At 32.5% G+C, this 16,607-nt stretch overlaps 2 protein-coding genes across 3 annotated transcripts in view; both read right to left on the minus strand.

Annotated features, from left to right (window-relative positions):
* LOC111704153 (sulfhydryl oxidase 1) overlaps positions 1-8,756 on the minus strand; it is a 13,632-nt gene extending 4,876 nt beyond the window's left edge. The window contains exons 1-12 of the mRNA XM_023476295.1: positions 8,487-8,756; positions 6,854-6,935; positions 5,479-5,558; positions 4,631-4,705; positions 4,217-4,305; positions 3,729-3,838; positions 2,892-2,975; positions 2,515-2,572; positions 2,319-2,366; positions 1,624-1,694; positions 773-840; positions 332-417 (exon numbers count right to left, since the gene is read on the minus strand). Coding sequence (XP_023332063.1) covers positions 332-417; positions 773-840; positions 1,624-1,694; positions 2,319-2,366; positions 2,515-2,572; positions 2,892-2,975; positions 3,729-3,838; positions 4,217-4,305; positions 4,631-4,705; positions 5,479-5,558; positions 6,854-6,935; positions 8,487-8,528 — 893 coding nt within the window. The 5' untranslated portion in view covers positions 8,529-8,756. The remainder of the gene's footprint in view (positions 1-331; positions 418-772; positions 841-1,623; positions 1,695-2,318; positions 2,367-2,514; positions 2,573-2,891; positions 2,976-3,728; positions 3,839-4,216; positions 4,306-4,630; positions 4,706-5,478; positions 5,559-6,853; positions 6,936-8,486) is intronic.
* Positions 8,757-9,585: 829 nt separating this feature from the next.
* LOC111704147 (uncharacterized) lies at positions 9,586-15,261 on the minus strand. 2 transcript variants are annotated; one of them, XM_023476287.1, is made up of 4 exons: positions 14,874-15,261; positions 13,947-14,223; positions 11,471-11,802; positions 9,586-10,935 (listed from the first exon to the last, which is right to left on the minus strand). In XM_023476287.1, the coding sequence occupies exons 1-4, from the start codon at positions 14,884-14,886 to the stop codon at positions 10,403-10,405; spliced, it is 1,155 nt and encodes a 384-aa protein (XP_023332055.1). In that variant the 5' UTR covers positions 14,887-15,261; the 3' UTR covers positions 9,586-10,402. The 2 variants fall into 2 exon arrangements, with proteins under 2 accessions (XP_023332055.1, XP_023332054.1); XM_023476286.1 differs by having other exon boundaries at positions 9,586-10,938; positions 14,874-15,260.
* Between the last annotated feature and the right edge of the window lie 1,346 nt (positions 15,262-16,607).

Consider the following 16,607-nt stretch of genomic DNA (forward strand, 5'->3'; position numbering starts at 1 on the left):
GGGGGGGGGTAAGTAATAAACTACATATACAGTACTTAGGATCAATTTGGAAACCAAAGATCATTGGGGATAGAAGGGAATATTTCCATGTTTTGCCCAAATCCTGCTTAAACTCCTGCTAAAATCTTGCTTAAATTAGTTTAGTGTAACTTGTACAGTATAAATGACCTAAATAGCGGCAATACTATACCAAATTATAACACTGTATAGAGGCATTTAGAATTACAAGAAATAAGTAGGGCGACAAATATTTCCATTCATATTGACAAACAGAAAATTTGTATTTTTTTTAAAGATAAGTAATCATTTAATTTTACCAAATTATTCTTACCTTACAGTAAGTTTATTTTTGTTGTCGTCAAATGAATATTTCGTCAAGTCTTGTTTATCCTTTTGAAAAGGATTAATCACACTTCCCTGTATAAATTAAAAATAATTAAACCTTTTTTTAAACGAGTATTTAAAAAAAAGCTTTAAAAACATTTTCATTATGTTTCTATCAATCAAAAAATAATGTATTTCCAAGCGCGGATTCTGCAAAAAGTTTTGTCTTAATGGTGCTAATTAAAAATTTAAGTCCACGCTTTTTTATCAATTCTTTAGAATAAAAACAATGTCTAAAGATTTAATAAAATGTTCCAAGTGTTCTAAATTATCATTTGCTATAGCCTATGGTAACTAATTATTTTAATAAAAATTTTAAAAGTAAGTGTGTATTAAGTGCATCACATTTTGAATTTAATAACGCTTTTTTTAAATATAAAAAACAAACCGTTATTCTAGTTGGATGGACAGATCCAGGATTGTAATGATCATAAATCAAGCTCTCAATCTCATCAGCTTAAAAGAATTAATAAATGATTTATTTTCTGCTTTACTATTCTAAATGTTCTACCTGGTATTCAAATAGATTCTAGTACAATAGATGGCAACGTAGAATTTTTACACTCTCAGTACAGCTGAATTCTGACGTCACAAGTGTCAATTCAGTTTTTGTGTTCATTTATTTATTTTATTTATTAAAAATAGTGATAATTTTAGAATAAAGTGTTTATCTTACAGCAAAATAAGTGCAATTTTATTTGTTCTTTATTTTCCGTTTTCACACTTTTATATTAAATCTTGGAAAACATGTCAACTAATGTGAGAAAATTACGTTTTCCTTGTGACGTCGTGTATAATTAGTCCATTTCTCTGCATGCCACCTATTGTACTTGATAATCTATTTGCCTTGTATTATGGAAGTTAATAGTTTAGAGGTCTGTTTTTAAACAATTTAAGGTTTGTTTTACATTAAATGTGATTTGAGATGTATGATACAAAACCAAATCCGATTTCTGCAAGTTTTAAGATATAATATAAAAAAGCTCTTCGTATTTAAATTGGTCAGATATAAGATATACACCAAGACGATTTTTCAAAACGATTTGATCGTTTTGAAAAATTGTGTTGATGGATATCTCTGGCCGAGTAGAAAGTTTGCATAAAGTAAAGAAATAAAAGTTTCCAAGCATACTACTTTGAAATAGGTTAGTCGTATCAGATTCCTGTGAAGCCTCTTTAAAAAACCGATCACCTTGATTGATTGAAAGCAGGCCTGAAACAATGCTTATCTGTCAGTACCTGATATCCCTTGTTTCAATACGTTCAGCTCATTAGATGCCTCCGCGATAAATCCAAGTGCAGGAAATTCACTAAAGAATATAGAAATTTTACATCTATCCTGGATATAATCTATTTCAATTTTACATCTATCCTGGATATAATCTATTTCAATTTTACATCTATCCTGGATATAATCTATTTCAATTTTAAATCTATCCTGAATATAATCTATTTCAATGACCACTGACACACATGATTTATGTTATGTCAAATTGCAACACTATGATCATACTATAGGGCTTGCAATGACGAGTTGACTAAAGGATAAGACTTTAGAAACGACAATACGGAATTTATTAGTCTTTAATCTTTGTTCTAGGTTTCCTTCCGCTATGGCTACTTGGTTTTTTCTTTGCAAAATCATTTATTATGCCATGAAAAGTCATTTGTTACAGGCAGAAGCCCCCCCCCCCTAGACCTATTTCTGTATACACCCTTGATAATAACATCGGCTTAAAAGGGACTTATCGAACCCCGCTTGAATTCAGCTTCGATTTCCTGTGTGCGCTACGTACACCACGAACACAACACTGTGCAGTTATAAGGGTTCCGTTGTAAATTGGACATTGCCCTCTTTACATGGAGGATTAGGCTTACAATCCTTTAAGTGAACATTTTCTATTTATAGTTTTCATCTATTCAAATCTTCATACCTTATTTCTAATTTGAGGGCTGACGTCGAATTTTCCGAAATTACAATTCTTTAAAATCAGACTTCAGATAGAATACATTACTTTGCTTACTATTTATATGTATTTTCTTGTTTGAAATTGTATTTACATGGCCAGGGGACGTTTAAACAAAAATCATTAAATGAAGAATTATGAAAAAATATTTCTGAATAGATTCCTAGCAACATTTTCAGCTCCCTGGAATGCCTGGCGAATATCCATAAGAACCTCACGACCTGAAAAAAATCTTGGTTTCAGTTAAACGTTAATCTCAAACGTGTGAGAGTAGGGGGGGGGGGGGTAGGGGTTGTTACCCACAAAGGATGAGACTGTAAAAACGACATGAAGCTCTTTAAATTTAACGTTCCCATAGGGTAAATTAAATATTCTGCCATGAATATATCCTTTTTATGGGCTTTTATAATTATTGCGACTCAATTCCTATAGCAGACAGTGTTAATTCTGTACAGTTGTCTCTGAAGCCTCATACTTTGTGGGTAACCCTGTACTAAAAGGGTAAGCCTGAATCAGCACTGCAGTAAAAGTTTTAAATACCTGCATATGAAGACTCGTCTTCAAAGATGATGAATAATTCCCTGTCTTCAGAAACTTGAGACCAATCAGTTAGCTCGTTATATTCTTAATTGATTTAATATTTTAATATCTTGTTTTCAAATAGGTACTGTTAGTGTAATTTCAAGTGACCAGTGATACAAATGCCCGATTTGGAACGGTATCCTTGAAACCAGTGCTTAGGATCCATTTGATTTTGATGCGGATCCGGATCCAGGCCATTTCTTTTAGATTTACTGAATTTTTTTAACAAAAAATAATTTCCAATTTTTTTGTTTTATTTTTTTCGCTTATTTTTATCCTAAAACTTGATGAACCATTCAGAAATTAGAAAATTTTTATTATCTCACTTTTTTCAAAAGGGGTTTAGGAGTAAAAAAAGTTTTTTTTGCAGTTTTTGGTTGATATTTTACCCCTTGGATCCGGATTCAAGGATCCGCATATTTTTGCGGATCCGGATCCAGGAAGGCAAAATCTTGCGGATCCAACGGATCCGGATCCTAAGTACTGCTTGAAACCTTCATAGAATCAAAAATGTGGAAGATACCGTTGTTTTTCTGACTCGGAAAAGGGTTTATTTCTGTGAGGTTTTCCATTGCAAGGAATGCGCAAGCCACTTTTGCAGTGAACCCGCAAATAAAAATAAAGTAAAAAAACATTGCTATCTAATTCATACTTGATCAGACAAAACTTTCAATGGTATGGTTGTAAACCGGACATTGCCATCTTTGCAAGAATGGTCAATTAAAATTACGCTTACAGTCCCTTTATGAAACAATATTTAATCTAAATTTATGGAAATTAATCTCTGTAGGTTACCTGTGATTGGTTGGAAAACGGGCCACAAAGAATTGTTGAAAGATGGCACAGATTCAATGAAATCGATTGAATCATATTTTAACGAAGCAACACTTTTCTCATAGGACTCTCTGTTGAGGGAATCAAATTTTAAAATATCTTTTAAAACTGAAACAAAAAGAGAAATAGGTCATAAAGAAAGCTAATATTTCCAGCTATATTATTAATTAGATTATTTTTACAAAACTAATTTTTTTAATCTTTATATCTTTTTAACCTGATGGCGTAAACCTTTGATATTTCAAACTTAGATTATTTGATTTGACAGAATTCAGAGTTTGAAATATCTAAGGTCTACGACATTGGGTTAAAAGATATAGGGATTATAAATTAGAGTTTGTGACAAAGAATCATTTTTTTTGCTTAGAAAAGCAAGTAACTTTAAGCCAAATCAGTTGCACAAGGAAAATTTTAAGAAAATGTTTTAAAAAAGAAAAATTTGAATTTTCCTGAGTATTCCAAGATCTTGCTCCGTAGCGTAGGGAGGAAAATATTTAACTGTTGGGTACCCCTTGACTTCATACTTTGAACATGTATCCTGAAAATATATCTTTATAAACTTTGCTTGTCTGGGTGTCTCTCTGTTTGTCCAAAACAGGTGAACCGATCGGGCCCAACTTTTTGGTGGGACCATACGTTACCTAAAGGAACTGAGTTTTTGCCACAAACCCTGATTTTCTAAACCAGATTTATAACCTGATGATGTATCCTTTTGAAATCCACGAAAACAAAATTGTAAATCTGCAAGTTATTTTTTTATTTTTTCATTGTAGAGAAAATTCTGAAAGATTGAGCAACAATTAAAAGTTCAAATAGAAGATAGGTCGCTAAGATGACATTCATTGTAATATAATGTTAATTACCTCATTTGCTGGGTCTGCGCAATCAATGGCTCCAACCCTGAGTATGTCTCCCCAAAAAGCAATATCATTGCTAAACTAGACAACAAATTATTCTACACAAGATTAAATCATTCATTTTTCGGTCTAAAATCTCCATTAATCTTGGCTCTTTTGATCATTATTGTAGACCATCTTTTATGAAACTGATTATTAAAATTAATTCTTTTCCATTTTGTGCTAATTGCGTTGCGCCTCTGAATGGAATTTTGAGTTAAAAACTAAAAAAACCTCGTAATTTTCGCACAAATAATCAAGCAATGGAGAAAAGGTAACAAACAGAAACGTGCACCTATCTTAATCCACATATTCCTTCAGTTGGGTTGTTTTTTTTTGGGTCGTTTTAACCATTTATTTGCTTTTTTCAGGGTCAAAATTTTGCAGAGTGTAAAAAAGAGAAAACGTTTTTAATTTTTTTTTCTGTACATTTGCTTTTCTTACAGTGTCAAATTTCCACCTTAACAGAGGATATAGGCAAAAAAAAACCAAAAACGACCCAAAAAGACCCAAAAATGATCCAAAAACGACCCAAAAAAGACCCAAAACGACCCAAAAACACCCAAAAACGACCAAAAAAAACGATACTTCATTGAATGTGTTGTATCTATAGTTTTTTAAGAAGTTTTTCTAGTTTTTAATATAAATATATTGCAAAGTTTAATAAAAGCTTTAACATAATACATTTTTGAAATCTTGGTATTTTTATTAAATACTTTTTTAAACAATCCATAACGATTTATAACACTATCCCTAGCAAAAGTGTATTATTATGTAAAAAGAGGTTGGATACATTTTTAACAATTGCTATTTACTTGTTTATAAGGTTGAGCGAACTCCTGGCAGTGTCCACACCAGCTAGCATAAAATTCTACTATCCAAGCATGAGGTCGACCTGTAAAATTTTAAATTTTAAAAAATTCTTTGAAATTTATGTGGCCTCAAAGAAGTCCTAAATAATTTCATAAGGTTTTTCACGATAATAGCTTATACATAGATAAATTAACAATAGATGTCGTCTTTTCAAGATTTAGGGGTTTTTCGTTCACAACAACCCTGAAGCCCAAAGGAGTTACGCGCTGGCTGCGTTGAAATACAAGACAAACAGAGAACATGCGCGTAACTCCTTTGGGACTCTGCCTCAGGGTTATTGGGAACGAAAAACTCCTAAATCTTGGAAAGACGACATCTTGTGTTCTATCTGTATTTTTGTTAATCTGTGGCTTTTTAGATAACTTTTTCTATAAATATATTTGCTCTTTACGTCACGTCAAATTGCAGTTAGCTGCACGTAATCTTATATGTTTTCAATTATTACTCTTCTTGTTGAAGAGCTATTGAGAAAAACAAAACAAACATGAATTTCTAATAATAATTGGAACAATTTGCTTTTCTCATAATTGCGCGTAAAATCGAAACCGGAGGAGCTACGAGGACACAAAGTTTTACCAGTAATATTGCATAAATTTGACCTTCTCCATCAGTGTAGGATGAAGTAACGTTGTCGGTATTTCCTTTTTTTTTCATTTGCTATATTTCGTCATTTACTATACATATCATTTCTTGTATTCGTGTTCTATTTTATGACTTAACGTGTTATTTGCTCTGAAAATAATAGCCTTTTTATCTGCAGTGCTTACCCCTCCTTCGCAGTCGAATAGTCTAGCAGGAAAAAACCAAAAATTGTTAATTAGATTGCAATAGATACATATACCCTAGCGCTGTGTGTACATTGTAAAATCTGATGCAAAATTCTACAAAAAGAGACTGTAAGCATAATTTCAAGTGACCCTCCAAGCAAAGATGGCAATGCCCGATGTACAACAATACCCTTAAAACCGTAAGAAATGAAAAAAGTGGAAGATACCGTCGTTTTCCTAGCTCGACAAGAGTTAAATTCTGATGACTTCTCAATTGCTTCTTATAAGCAAGAAATGCGCATGTAACTTCACAGACAACCGCAATTAAAAATAAACTGCAGTTTAAAGAAACAGAAACATAAGTATCTAATTCATACTTAATTAGACAAAACTTTTAAAGGTGCCGTTTTACATCAGGCATTGCCAATTTTGCATGGAGAGTCCCTTGAAATTACGCTAACAGTCCCTTTATAAAAAAGACTGCATTATTAAAAATCATTTTAATTACGTTGTTAGAAAACTTTCTTTTTGCTTGGTTCTTAATCCTTACTTGTAATTGCATCTGTAAATGTTGTAGCATTTAGAGAGATAACTTCAGAATCAGATTCATATAATCCACACTCTACCTTCCACTAGACAAATAAAGCCTCTATAATGATTGTAACGCTAGCTATGCTTAATGTTTTTTCACGACTATATTTACAAATAAACATACAGAGCGTCCCATATCATATCTCCATGCTTTAACGCCAAAATACGCACACAAAAACTCGAAAAAATTTGTATTTTCTGCAAGCAAATTTTTCTAATGGCCTTATACAATTTTTCCCAATAATTCATTCTTCTTAAATTTTTAATCCCAAAAATCGTGATTTAGAGCTGGCCATTAACGATCCAATATGATGTGGGACACCCTGTAGATGTATTGTACAGGGTGTCCCACCAAACATGACAGTTGGTGAATAGTCTTCCATAATTTGTTAAGTTGTTTGATACCAAAGAGAATAATAAAAATTACATATATGGTAGTCATATCTATCTATCTATTTATATATATAAATAATTGTCAAAACGGCTGAACCGATCGGGCCCTCACTTGACCCCAAGGAAAGTTTATAGATGATAAAATTTTCAAAAATTTGCGAACAAAAAATTCGACTTTTATGAAATTTGCAAATCCACGAACCTTTTTTTGGTTTGGTTTTACACTGTTTACAAAGAGAAAATGTTCACAATTGAAATATAAGATGGGCGCGAAGCACCCTAAAAGCCTAGTTATAGTAAAAATTGATTTCAAACTATACTATATATATTTGAGTAAAAGATTGTTTTACCGAAATAAACTTTAAAAAGTCTTCAATATCTAATCTATATAATAATATAAAGTAGTAATCTATGTTTGTTAGTATGTATGTCTGATCATAACTCATGAACCCCTTGACCAATTTGTCTCAAATTTTGATTGGGGAGTTCGGTAGAACCACGGGAATATTCTTAGCTGGTTTGAAAGTTTCAAGTTCAACAGCTGTCGACCTTTATACTTAAAATTTAGTTTCTAGGCAAAGCTGGGTTCCTGCGCTACTACTATATACTAGTACTAGTCCTGCGCTAGTACTATATATGGAAGAAGTAATATTTACCCACTGTAATGTTTGGTGGGACGTAAATCCACATATTCATATAAATAATAGATTTTTAACATTTACAATCAGGAGGTTCAGGAGGATCAGGAGGGGCTATGATATTTCCAAGCCGGGAGGGGGGGGGGATAAGTGAATTATTGCGCGCAAAAATTTGTTTTTATCCCATTCTTGAAAATCAAAATTATAGGCTAGAAGGAGCCTGCTATCTCTTCTTGCGGCTCAAATCCCGCGGAGGGGGGAGTGAATGTCCCCTCAATTTTCCAAGGAGGGGGATGTCCCCTACCCCAATATTCCTGGATGGGGATTTCCCCTCTTAAGTCGCCGCTGATTGCAATCATTTTCATTGATTTCATCAAAAAATGTCCTTTTTAGGACTTAGTCACAAGTATTTCAATTTTCAATTTGAAAGAAGGCGAAACAATTTTTAGGGGGACGTGTCCCCAAATTGATTTGGGGGTAAAAAAATCGTTCTCTAGGACCGACCCAATATATGTTTAAGAGTTAAGGGTTTGTCAACCATTATACTAGCTAGTATTTTACCTCAAAACTCCAAAAAATGATGGTGAAAGTTAAAATTTTCATATTCTGGCATTCATACAAAAACTTCTATATCATTATTTAACTATACCGGACCAAGAGAACGTTAACGTTTCACAGAATTCAACAGTTAATGTGTAGAGAGAAACTACGGCTTTCAATTTAACATTTTCCTTGTCATCATTTATATAACTGTTTAACTGATGCAGTAAGGTTGTGTAGTATGAATGATGCAAGTATACTAGTCACTGGAGTTGCCGGACTAGAGTGAGTGAACACACCAGGAACAGCTGATTTCACCGTAATCTGGACTAGGACCATATACCTCACTCACTCCCCAGACTCTCTACTCCCCTTGAACCTTGCTATCCACGTATCCATTATATCATTATATCCCATGGAACCTCTCATATACATCCTATCCACAACTCTGATACCAGTCTATCCATATCTCTAATATACATTCTATGGAACCTACCTCTCATATCCATTCTATGGAACCTCTCATAACATCCTATCAATATATCTCTCATATACATCCTATGGAACCTCTCATACCATCCTATCCATATATCTTATATACATCCTATGGAACCTCTCATACCATCCTATTCTTAGCTCTCATATACATCCTATTGAACCTCTCATGCGCGAGATTAAATTCAGAAAATCCGCAATCAACTTATTTTAATGCTTATTTTTTGTGTATTTTCCTATTGTTTTGATTTAGACATTTTTACCTTTCTCAAAAATGAATATTAAAAAAAATTTAGAAAGAACAAAAAAACATCAAAATGATTTAAAAAAAAATAAAATTGCGGATTTCCTGAATTCAAAAAATGATTTATTGTGTGCAAGATCTCGCTATTCATACATTTTTTTGACTCACACTCTGTTTAAAGATTGATTTCGATGAAAATTTGACTGAATGAACGTTAGATTTGTGAACAAAAAGATTAAATCTGATTTCGTAAAGCATCTTCATGTAAATCTAAAACATATTTGAAAAAGAGATTTTCTTTCAAGTTTCAAGTTTCTTTTTAGTTAGGTAAGATACTTGAATAACTCTACAATGTTAAAAATATGATATATTGTATATTTAACGACAAAATGCCCAAAAACGAATGATACAATTTTTACATAAAAAAAAATCTTTTGGTTTTGCTCGTAAAGGAAAATTAACTTCTAGACAAAACAAAGTTTGTTAAACTACATTGAATATATACATAATACTTAAACTTTATACAGGGATAACCAGCAAAATCTGAGATAGGAAGACGACGTTTATGCTCAAGTTATGAATTTAAGTAGTCTAATAAACATGAGGCCCATCACTTGTGCAGTGTAAACAGGTTCATTTCATTTGAGAAGTGATTAAATAACTTACTAGTAAAGCTATCTGCTTTGTAACAACATCAAATAATGTTCAGTTTTGCTTTAATGTCGTCTTCCTATTCTACAGTTTTCTGGTTATCATTGCAATACATAATAGATTTTAAAAAAGAACAGAACTTAGCGATCAATTAGTATTTGTCATAAATCAAAATATTTATAAAATGTATATATTTATATAGTATTATATGCATATATAATTATAATACATATTTACTTGAATGATTGACAGCAACAACTCACAAGAAAAGACAAAAAGGTTTAAAGTTATCAACACGAAAAAGATACATAACATATTAATTATACAATGCAATAGGACTAACTCGTGTAGATTCAATCGGTGAAATCAATCAAAAATAATATAAATATGTAATATAGCTGTATTATATTAATATTGCTTTGCTCATAATTGAGCGTAAAATGAAAATAGAGGAGCAACGAGGTTCCAAAGTTGTACCAGTAATGTCGCAAAAATTTAATCTTCTTCTGTCTAGTATGCAGTGGATGTATGCTGTGTTGGCATGTAGTTATCGCTCCCTGCAGTACATTGTAATAATATCAGATTTGGTGAGTACACCACTCTTAGTAAAGGTTGGATATACAGGGTTGGGTACATTGTACTCATCATCACCACTCTTCCCAACCTTATCAGTGTGAACTCGAACTTCTCCAAGGAAATTATCAGGCTGAATTAAACTCTCTTTTCTTATAACTTCATCCAACTGATTCTTATTGAATCCATCAATATTGCCCTCTCTTCTTCTAACATTGAGTCCCATATCCATATATTGTTCATTCGACGCCATTTTATCCTTGAAACCTAGTACCGGCTCCAAGATATCAATATATTTGTTACTGGTCTCCATAAAATCCTTGTAACTAACTATTTTTTCCATCTTTGTCCCAGGACCTAGTGATTTAGAATTAAAATGTTCAAGTGCGCTAGTATCTATATGTTTTTCAATGTAATCCCCCTCATCCATTGTTTTATTTCTCTTTATCAACCGATCTCGGTAGTATGTATCTTCAGCGACTAGTTCACGTACATCAGTTTCATCTTCTACTGCAATATAATTATATTTAATACGTTGTATCGGGCCAGAGGGAAAAATGGATCAATTCTTAACATTTATAGTAAATTATTGTAAACAATTATAGAACAGAAATTGTGCTCTATGTGCATGTGCAAAATAAAAAAATGAATATTTCTTGTAATCGACTTAAAGGAACTGTTAACGTAATTTCACTTCATCCTTAATGCAAAACAAGGCCCGATTTACAACCGTACCATTAAAACCTTAATCTAATCAAAAATGTGAACGATATCGTCGTTTTTCTAACTCAAAAGGTGCTTATTTCTGTGAATTTCTCTAAATTGCTTATTATAAGCAAGAAATGCGCATGTCACTTTCGTAAAGAAACCGAAAATAAAATAGACATAAAGTTTTCAGCTCTGTTTACATAAACAAAAATGTTAATACTTTATCAGAAAAAGCTTATAAGGGTCCGTTGCTAATAGAAATTTGCTATCTTTGCATGGAAAGTTTTTTTGAATTACGCATGCAGTCCATTTAATTTGTTCAATATCTTTTTACCTTTAAGTTTAGGCCTGGGAATGAGATCTTGAAAGTTAACTACTAAATTTTTTCTACTTAGGGATTCACTCCTTGATTCGGACTGTTTTCTAAACTCTGCGGTTCCAAATATATCAAGATTTGGATGTTTTCTTCTTTTAATCGTCTCCGTTCTTGTCTCCTGGCTCTGATTAGGGTTGGAGGCTCGTCTCCGGAGACTTGGAGAAATTCGTCTTCCTCCAGTAAAAGAATCTGAAGGTTTGTTTCCCCGTATATCGGAGGCTTCTTCCTTCGTCAGATGAAAAGATTCAAACTCGTAGGACGAAGTGATGCCATGTCTGGACAACCCTCTTCTAAAACAGTATTTTTTATTGTTGCATAAAAGGGAGTGACTGGCAAAGTATGGCAGTTAAACTGAGATTGCAGTATTGTTGATAATTTTTTTCGGGTTCGGAGGGCAAATTCAATATTCAAAATCCTCATTGATTGTCCATTTTGGAGGGATGATTTTGAGAATCGGTTTATATAAATTATTTAAAAACAAAGAAGAAAAATTTAACAAAATTTCTACAGTAAACTTATTATATGTTTAAGATATTTCTCATTAGACATTTGTCAATAAATCAATGTTAGAATAAATTGTTTCTTTTTATCGTTATATCGATTTTCTTATTATTTATGAATTTGTTCGAAGATTTCTTCAAATTCTTCAAATGTCGTCTTTCATTCAAAATTCCCCATAAACTACAGAAAATGGTTTTGAACATTGAAACATTACAGAAGCCAATAACTGACTAAGATTACTTATTTTCGATGATAAGAGTTAAGTTTTTTTTCTCATCCTGTTTCTAAACAACAAATCAGTATACTGCAGATTTTTACTTACATTTTTCGTGGTCGTCATTGAATAATTTAAATGAAACCAATTCTCAAAATCATCCCTTCAAAGAGGACAATCTATGAGGATATTTTAAAGACTGCATTTGCAGTCTTGCTGTCTGCTGAACAACTATGCACCGTAAAAACATCTGATAGGTTTAACATTAATCCTAGAAAAATTCTCAATAATACTGCAATCTCAGTTCAACTCCATGCATTGTCGGTCACTCCCTTTAAATGTGACGATTCCAAGATCGAATTAAGTCCTTTGCCTTGAATACAGTCTTTTCATGACCTTTTTATTGGATGAGAAAATAAAGTTTACAGTTGAGGGAATCATGAATATAAGGAAACAGACTAAATTTGGTACAGTCGTCGATAAAATCTCATCCTTTTTGGGTAACCCTGTGTATTGTTTAATTCAATATTTAAAATATGTTCATTTTAATACTTTTAAATGTTTGAAACAATATTTTGAACATTGTAATTGTAAATTAAGGGGATTCTATAAGGTAAGAGCAAGAAATAAATGATAGATAGATAGATCTAGGATTGTAAAGGTAGGTGGAGAAATTGATGCAAGCCTTGACTGATATTGTATGGTGGTAGACGAATATATCAAAATAATGGAGACGACTTTTGATTTTAATTTTGATTCATATCAAGCTTTTAAACAGCATGGAAACCAAGAGAAGCTGTCAACTAAAAAGGTTCTTTTTACCTACTTGTAAACTTGTGATTAAAAAAAGCTTGTTAACAATAAAAACTTAAATTAAAAAGTCGTCCTCAATTTATTGATATAATCGCCTACTTGCAAAAAACGGGTCCTAAAATAAATGAGTCTTTGCCGCAAACTCAAATTTTCCAATTTATTTATTTTTGCAACCTGTTGGTGTAAAAATTTCATATTTCAAACTTAAATTATTTGATCTAACAGAATTCATAGTTTGAAATATCTAAGATATTCGAAATTGGGTTTCAAGGAAATTTAAAATCAGAGTTTGTGGCAAAGACTCAATTCCTCTTCTAATCCTAATATAGAAATAAAATTTAAACGGTTTAAAAATGTCAAAGTTTTAAATCTAAAGGGAAACGTGTCATGGTAGAAACACGCAAAACTTATATTACCCGTCTCTAACATTACAAAAAAGGGCACAAGAAATATCCGGATATGACACCGTTTCTTACACAGTAAAACATATGCATTATATGCTACTATACAGTGTATAACTGCAGAAAAATCTGGAATAGGAATTCGACTTTAAGACTCAAGTTTTGACTTTAGAAAGTCAAATGAGTATGAGACACAGCTATTGTGCAGTGTAAACAGACCCATATCACTAAATAATTGATTTGATAAGTATCTAGAAAAATATTTGTTTTGTCACAACATTAAATACACTTGAATATTGCTATAATGTCGTTGTCTTCATATTCAGCAGCTTCCTGTTTATTACTACTGAGCTAAGCCCCCCCCCCCTGGACCAGAGAAATCTATGAATTTCATGGGCTTTTAGGCCCCAGTGAGCGCTAAGCACCCTCCGGAAAGAAAACAAAATATGCCCTCGTGGAAAAATTCCTTAATACACGATACACCCCTGAATGGTCCTCTTCTTACCTTTTGGTAGTATCCGAGTATGCCCCCTGCCAATATCCTTCTCTTTTTGATCCTTCACGCCTTCTCCCATCAGTATTCATTTCATCCCTACCCCTCCCATCTATATCAAGTCCATCCCTCCCTCTCCCATCTATATCAAGTCCATCCCTCCCTCTCCCATCCATATCAAGTCCATCCCTCTCTAATTCCATGAGCTCCCAGTCCAGTTTTCTTGGCAGACTTCTAGACCTGCCTGTAGTGTATACTGGTGTACCTGGTGTACCCATGTACCGAGTATCTAAATATGTTTTATTTACGGTCGTCGTCGTATATATCAATACAATGAAGACTACTTTTGATTTGAACTATAGTAAACAGCATCGATACACTTAAACATGGAAACAGTTTCTCTTTGTTTATATAGAAACTTGAAATTTAAGAAAAACTTTTAAGAAATCAAAACTTAGATAAAAATTCGTTTTCATTGTATTGATATAAACGCCGAACAATGCATCAAAAGTTAGATAACTATCATCGTTAATTACATATATTTTTCCAATTAATTTACACTCGATGCAATGTATTAAAAGCCTTAGAATTTGATATAGGAAAGGATCTGAACACAAAGTTTGAAAAATCAAAGTCTTAAGACATCAGGGTTGCAAAGATAAATTTTTAGAAAATTTGAGTTTTTAATGAGTATTCAGATTCTTTCTATTTCACAAAATAATATAAACAGATCGCTATATCCTTGCAAGCCAATGTTGTAGGCCATCGATATTTTAAACTATGCTGATCAAATCGTGTAGAATTAAATATCAAAGGTTTACATTCCCAAGTTGCAAAGATATAGTATTTACAACATTTGAATTTGCGGCAAAAACTCAATTCCTTTATGAAATTGTAAAATTTGAGACAGTTGTTCTTGAACTAGTTGAATTCCTTTACCTAGAACGTCCATACTTCTAGATCTCGGAGTTGAATAATATCCATAAACATCTCTTTTCCCTCTTTTTAATGTTCTAATACTGCGCACACTCCTGGTTCAGAAGTAAGAATCAGAATCAGTTAGTGCTTGACTCCAGAAATGGATCAAAAATCAATAAATACATGAACTTTTTACATTTTTATTCAGTGTAGAACATTTACAAAAAAAGCTAAGCATTAATTTTAGTACCCAATGTTCAAAGTGGCACCATCAACGTCCAGCTTGCTATATTGAAAGATGATGAATGTGCATTGATCTTGGGAAAAATGAGAATTTGAGACTCGAAGGAGCTCTTGGTTTCAGATGGAGTTGGCATTGTTAAATCCTGACTTTTTTAAAATAAATCAAAACTTTCTATAGTAAAAAAAATTCACGAGAAATAACACGCAAATTAAGTACGATCTGAATACCCCTTGTATATTTGGATCACGCACCTCTGCCCCTTTAGTAAAAGAAAATTCAACCTTCATGAAGCATGAAGTCTGACCGCGTCAACCTTGTTGCACCGGCTAGTCTGTCCATAGAGCTAGGTACAGTACAAACTGGGACTGGAAAGGTTGACCCGGCTCGGGAATCCAAATATACTACGGCTGCCCGTGGGATGCCCTTTTATATCACTATTTAAAATGGGGCGCTACGACATCTGACGTTAATTGTTTTCTCCAATGAGAATATTTCTGTTCTCTCATTGGTTGCCCGCTTTTCTCTGATTGGCTGCTACAGTTTCTCAGATGATTAAATAATAATATGAATTTTATCGTTTTTCATACACTTTTAAGATAATCTTGCAAGATCATGTTAATCTGGAGATTAAGAAAAAGAGTGGATTAAGCCTTAATCCCGATATCCACCATTCAAAAGTTCCCTGCTCAGTTTTCTCATTGATTGCGCGCCAAAATTTCTCGGCTTCTGATTGGCTGTTTGGTTTCTACAATCGGCACTCTGATTGGGTGCAGTTTAGACACATTCCTGGATTTTAATGTAAGATAAATTAATCTGCAGAATAATAAAAATAGAAGATCAAGTATTTATCTCGTTATTAATTAAAAAAGCTGTTCTTTGATTACATGTGAACTTGTAATTTGGAAAAAGCTTGTTTTAGCAATTAAGATCAATAAAAAAAAATCGTCTTTATGCATTGATATAATCGCCTACCACTGTACCTGATACTTAATTGATGAACAAGTACCCAAAGAAAGATTAGGATAACTCCAACAAGAATTGGAAACACGGAGATACTAGCCAGCAAGTACAGAGTTTCACTAAAATAGAATTTAAATAACAAAACTAACATTTTAATTTCCCATTACAGAGAGTGTTTGCAAAAATGAAAGGGGGTTGAGGCTGCTAAATTTCATTTTCCGCTAAAACTCCCTTTAAGATTCCTACAAGAGGTTGATTCATTTGGGAGGAGAAAAAAACTATACCAATAGAGAAAATGAATAATCAGTAAGGAAAAAACTAAACCAATAGAGAAAATGAATAATCAGTATAAGGAAAAACTATACCAATAGAGAAAATGAATAATCAGTAAGGAAAAAACTAAACCAATAGAGAAAATGAATAATCAGTATAAGGAAAAACTATACCAATAGAGAAAATGAATAATCAGTAAGGAAAAACTGAAAATGAATAATCAGTAAGGAAAAAACTAAACCAATAGAGAAAATGAATAATCAGTATAAGGAAAAACT

This window comes from Eurytemora carolleeae, unplaced genomic scaffold (genome assembly GCF_000591075.1).
Source record: "Eurytemora carolleeae unplaced genomic scaffold, Eaff_2.0 scaffold599, whole genome shotgun sequence".
Taxonomy (NCBI): Eukaryota; Metazoa; Arthropoda; class Copepoda; order Calanoida; family Temoridae; genus Eurytemora; species Eurytemora carolleeae.

Excerpts from the sequence above, each read along its gene's own strand:
- LOC111704147 (XM_023476286.1), bottom strand. Across the intron at positions 11,803-13,946 it reads TACTCGGATACTACCAAAAG|AAGAGGGTTGTCCAGACATG; the intron begins GTAAGAAGAGGA and ends ATACTGTTTTAG. Across the intron at positions 10,939-11,470 it reads TCCCAGGCCTAAACTTAAAG|TAGAAGATGAAACTGATGTA; the intron begins GTAAAAAGATAT and ends ATTATATTGCAG.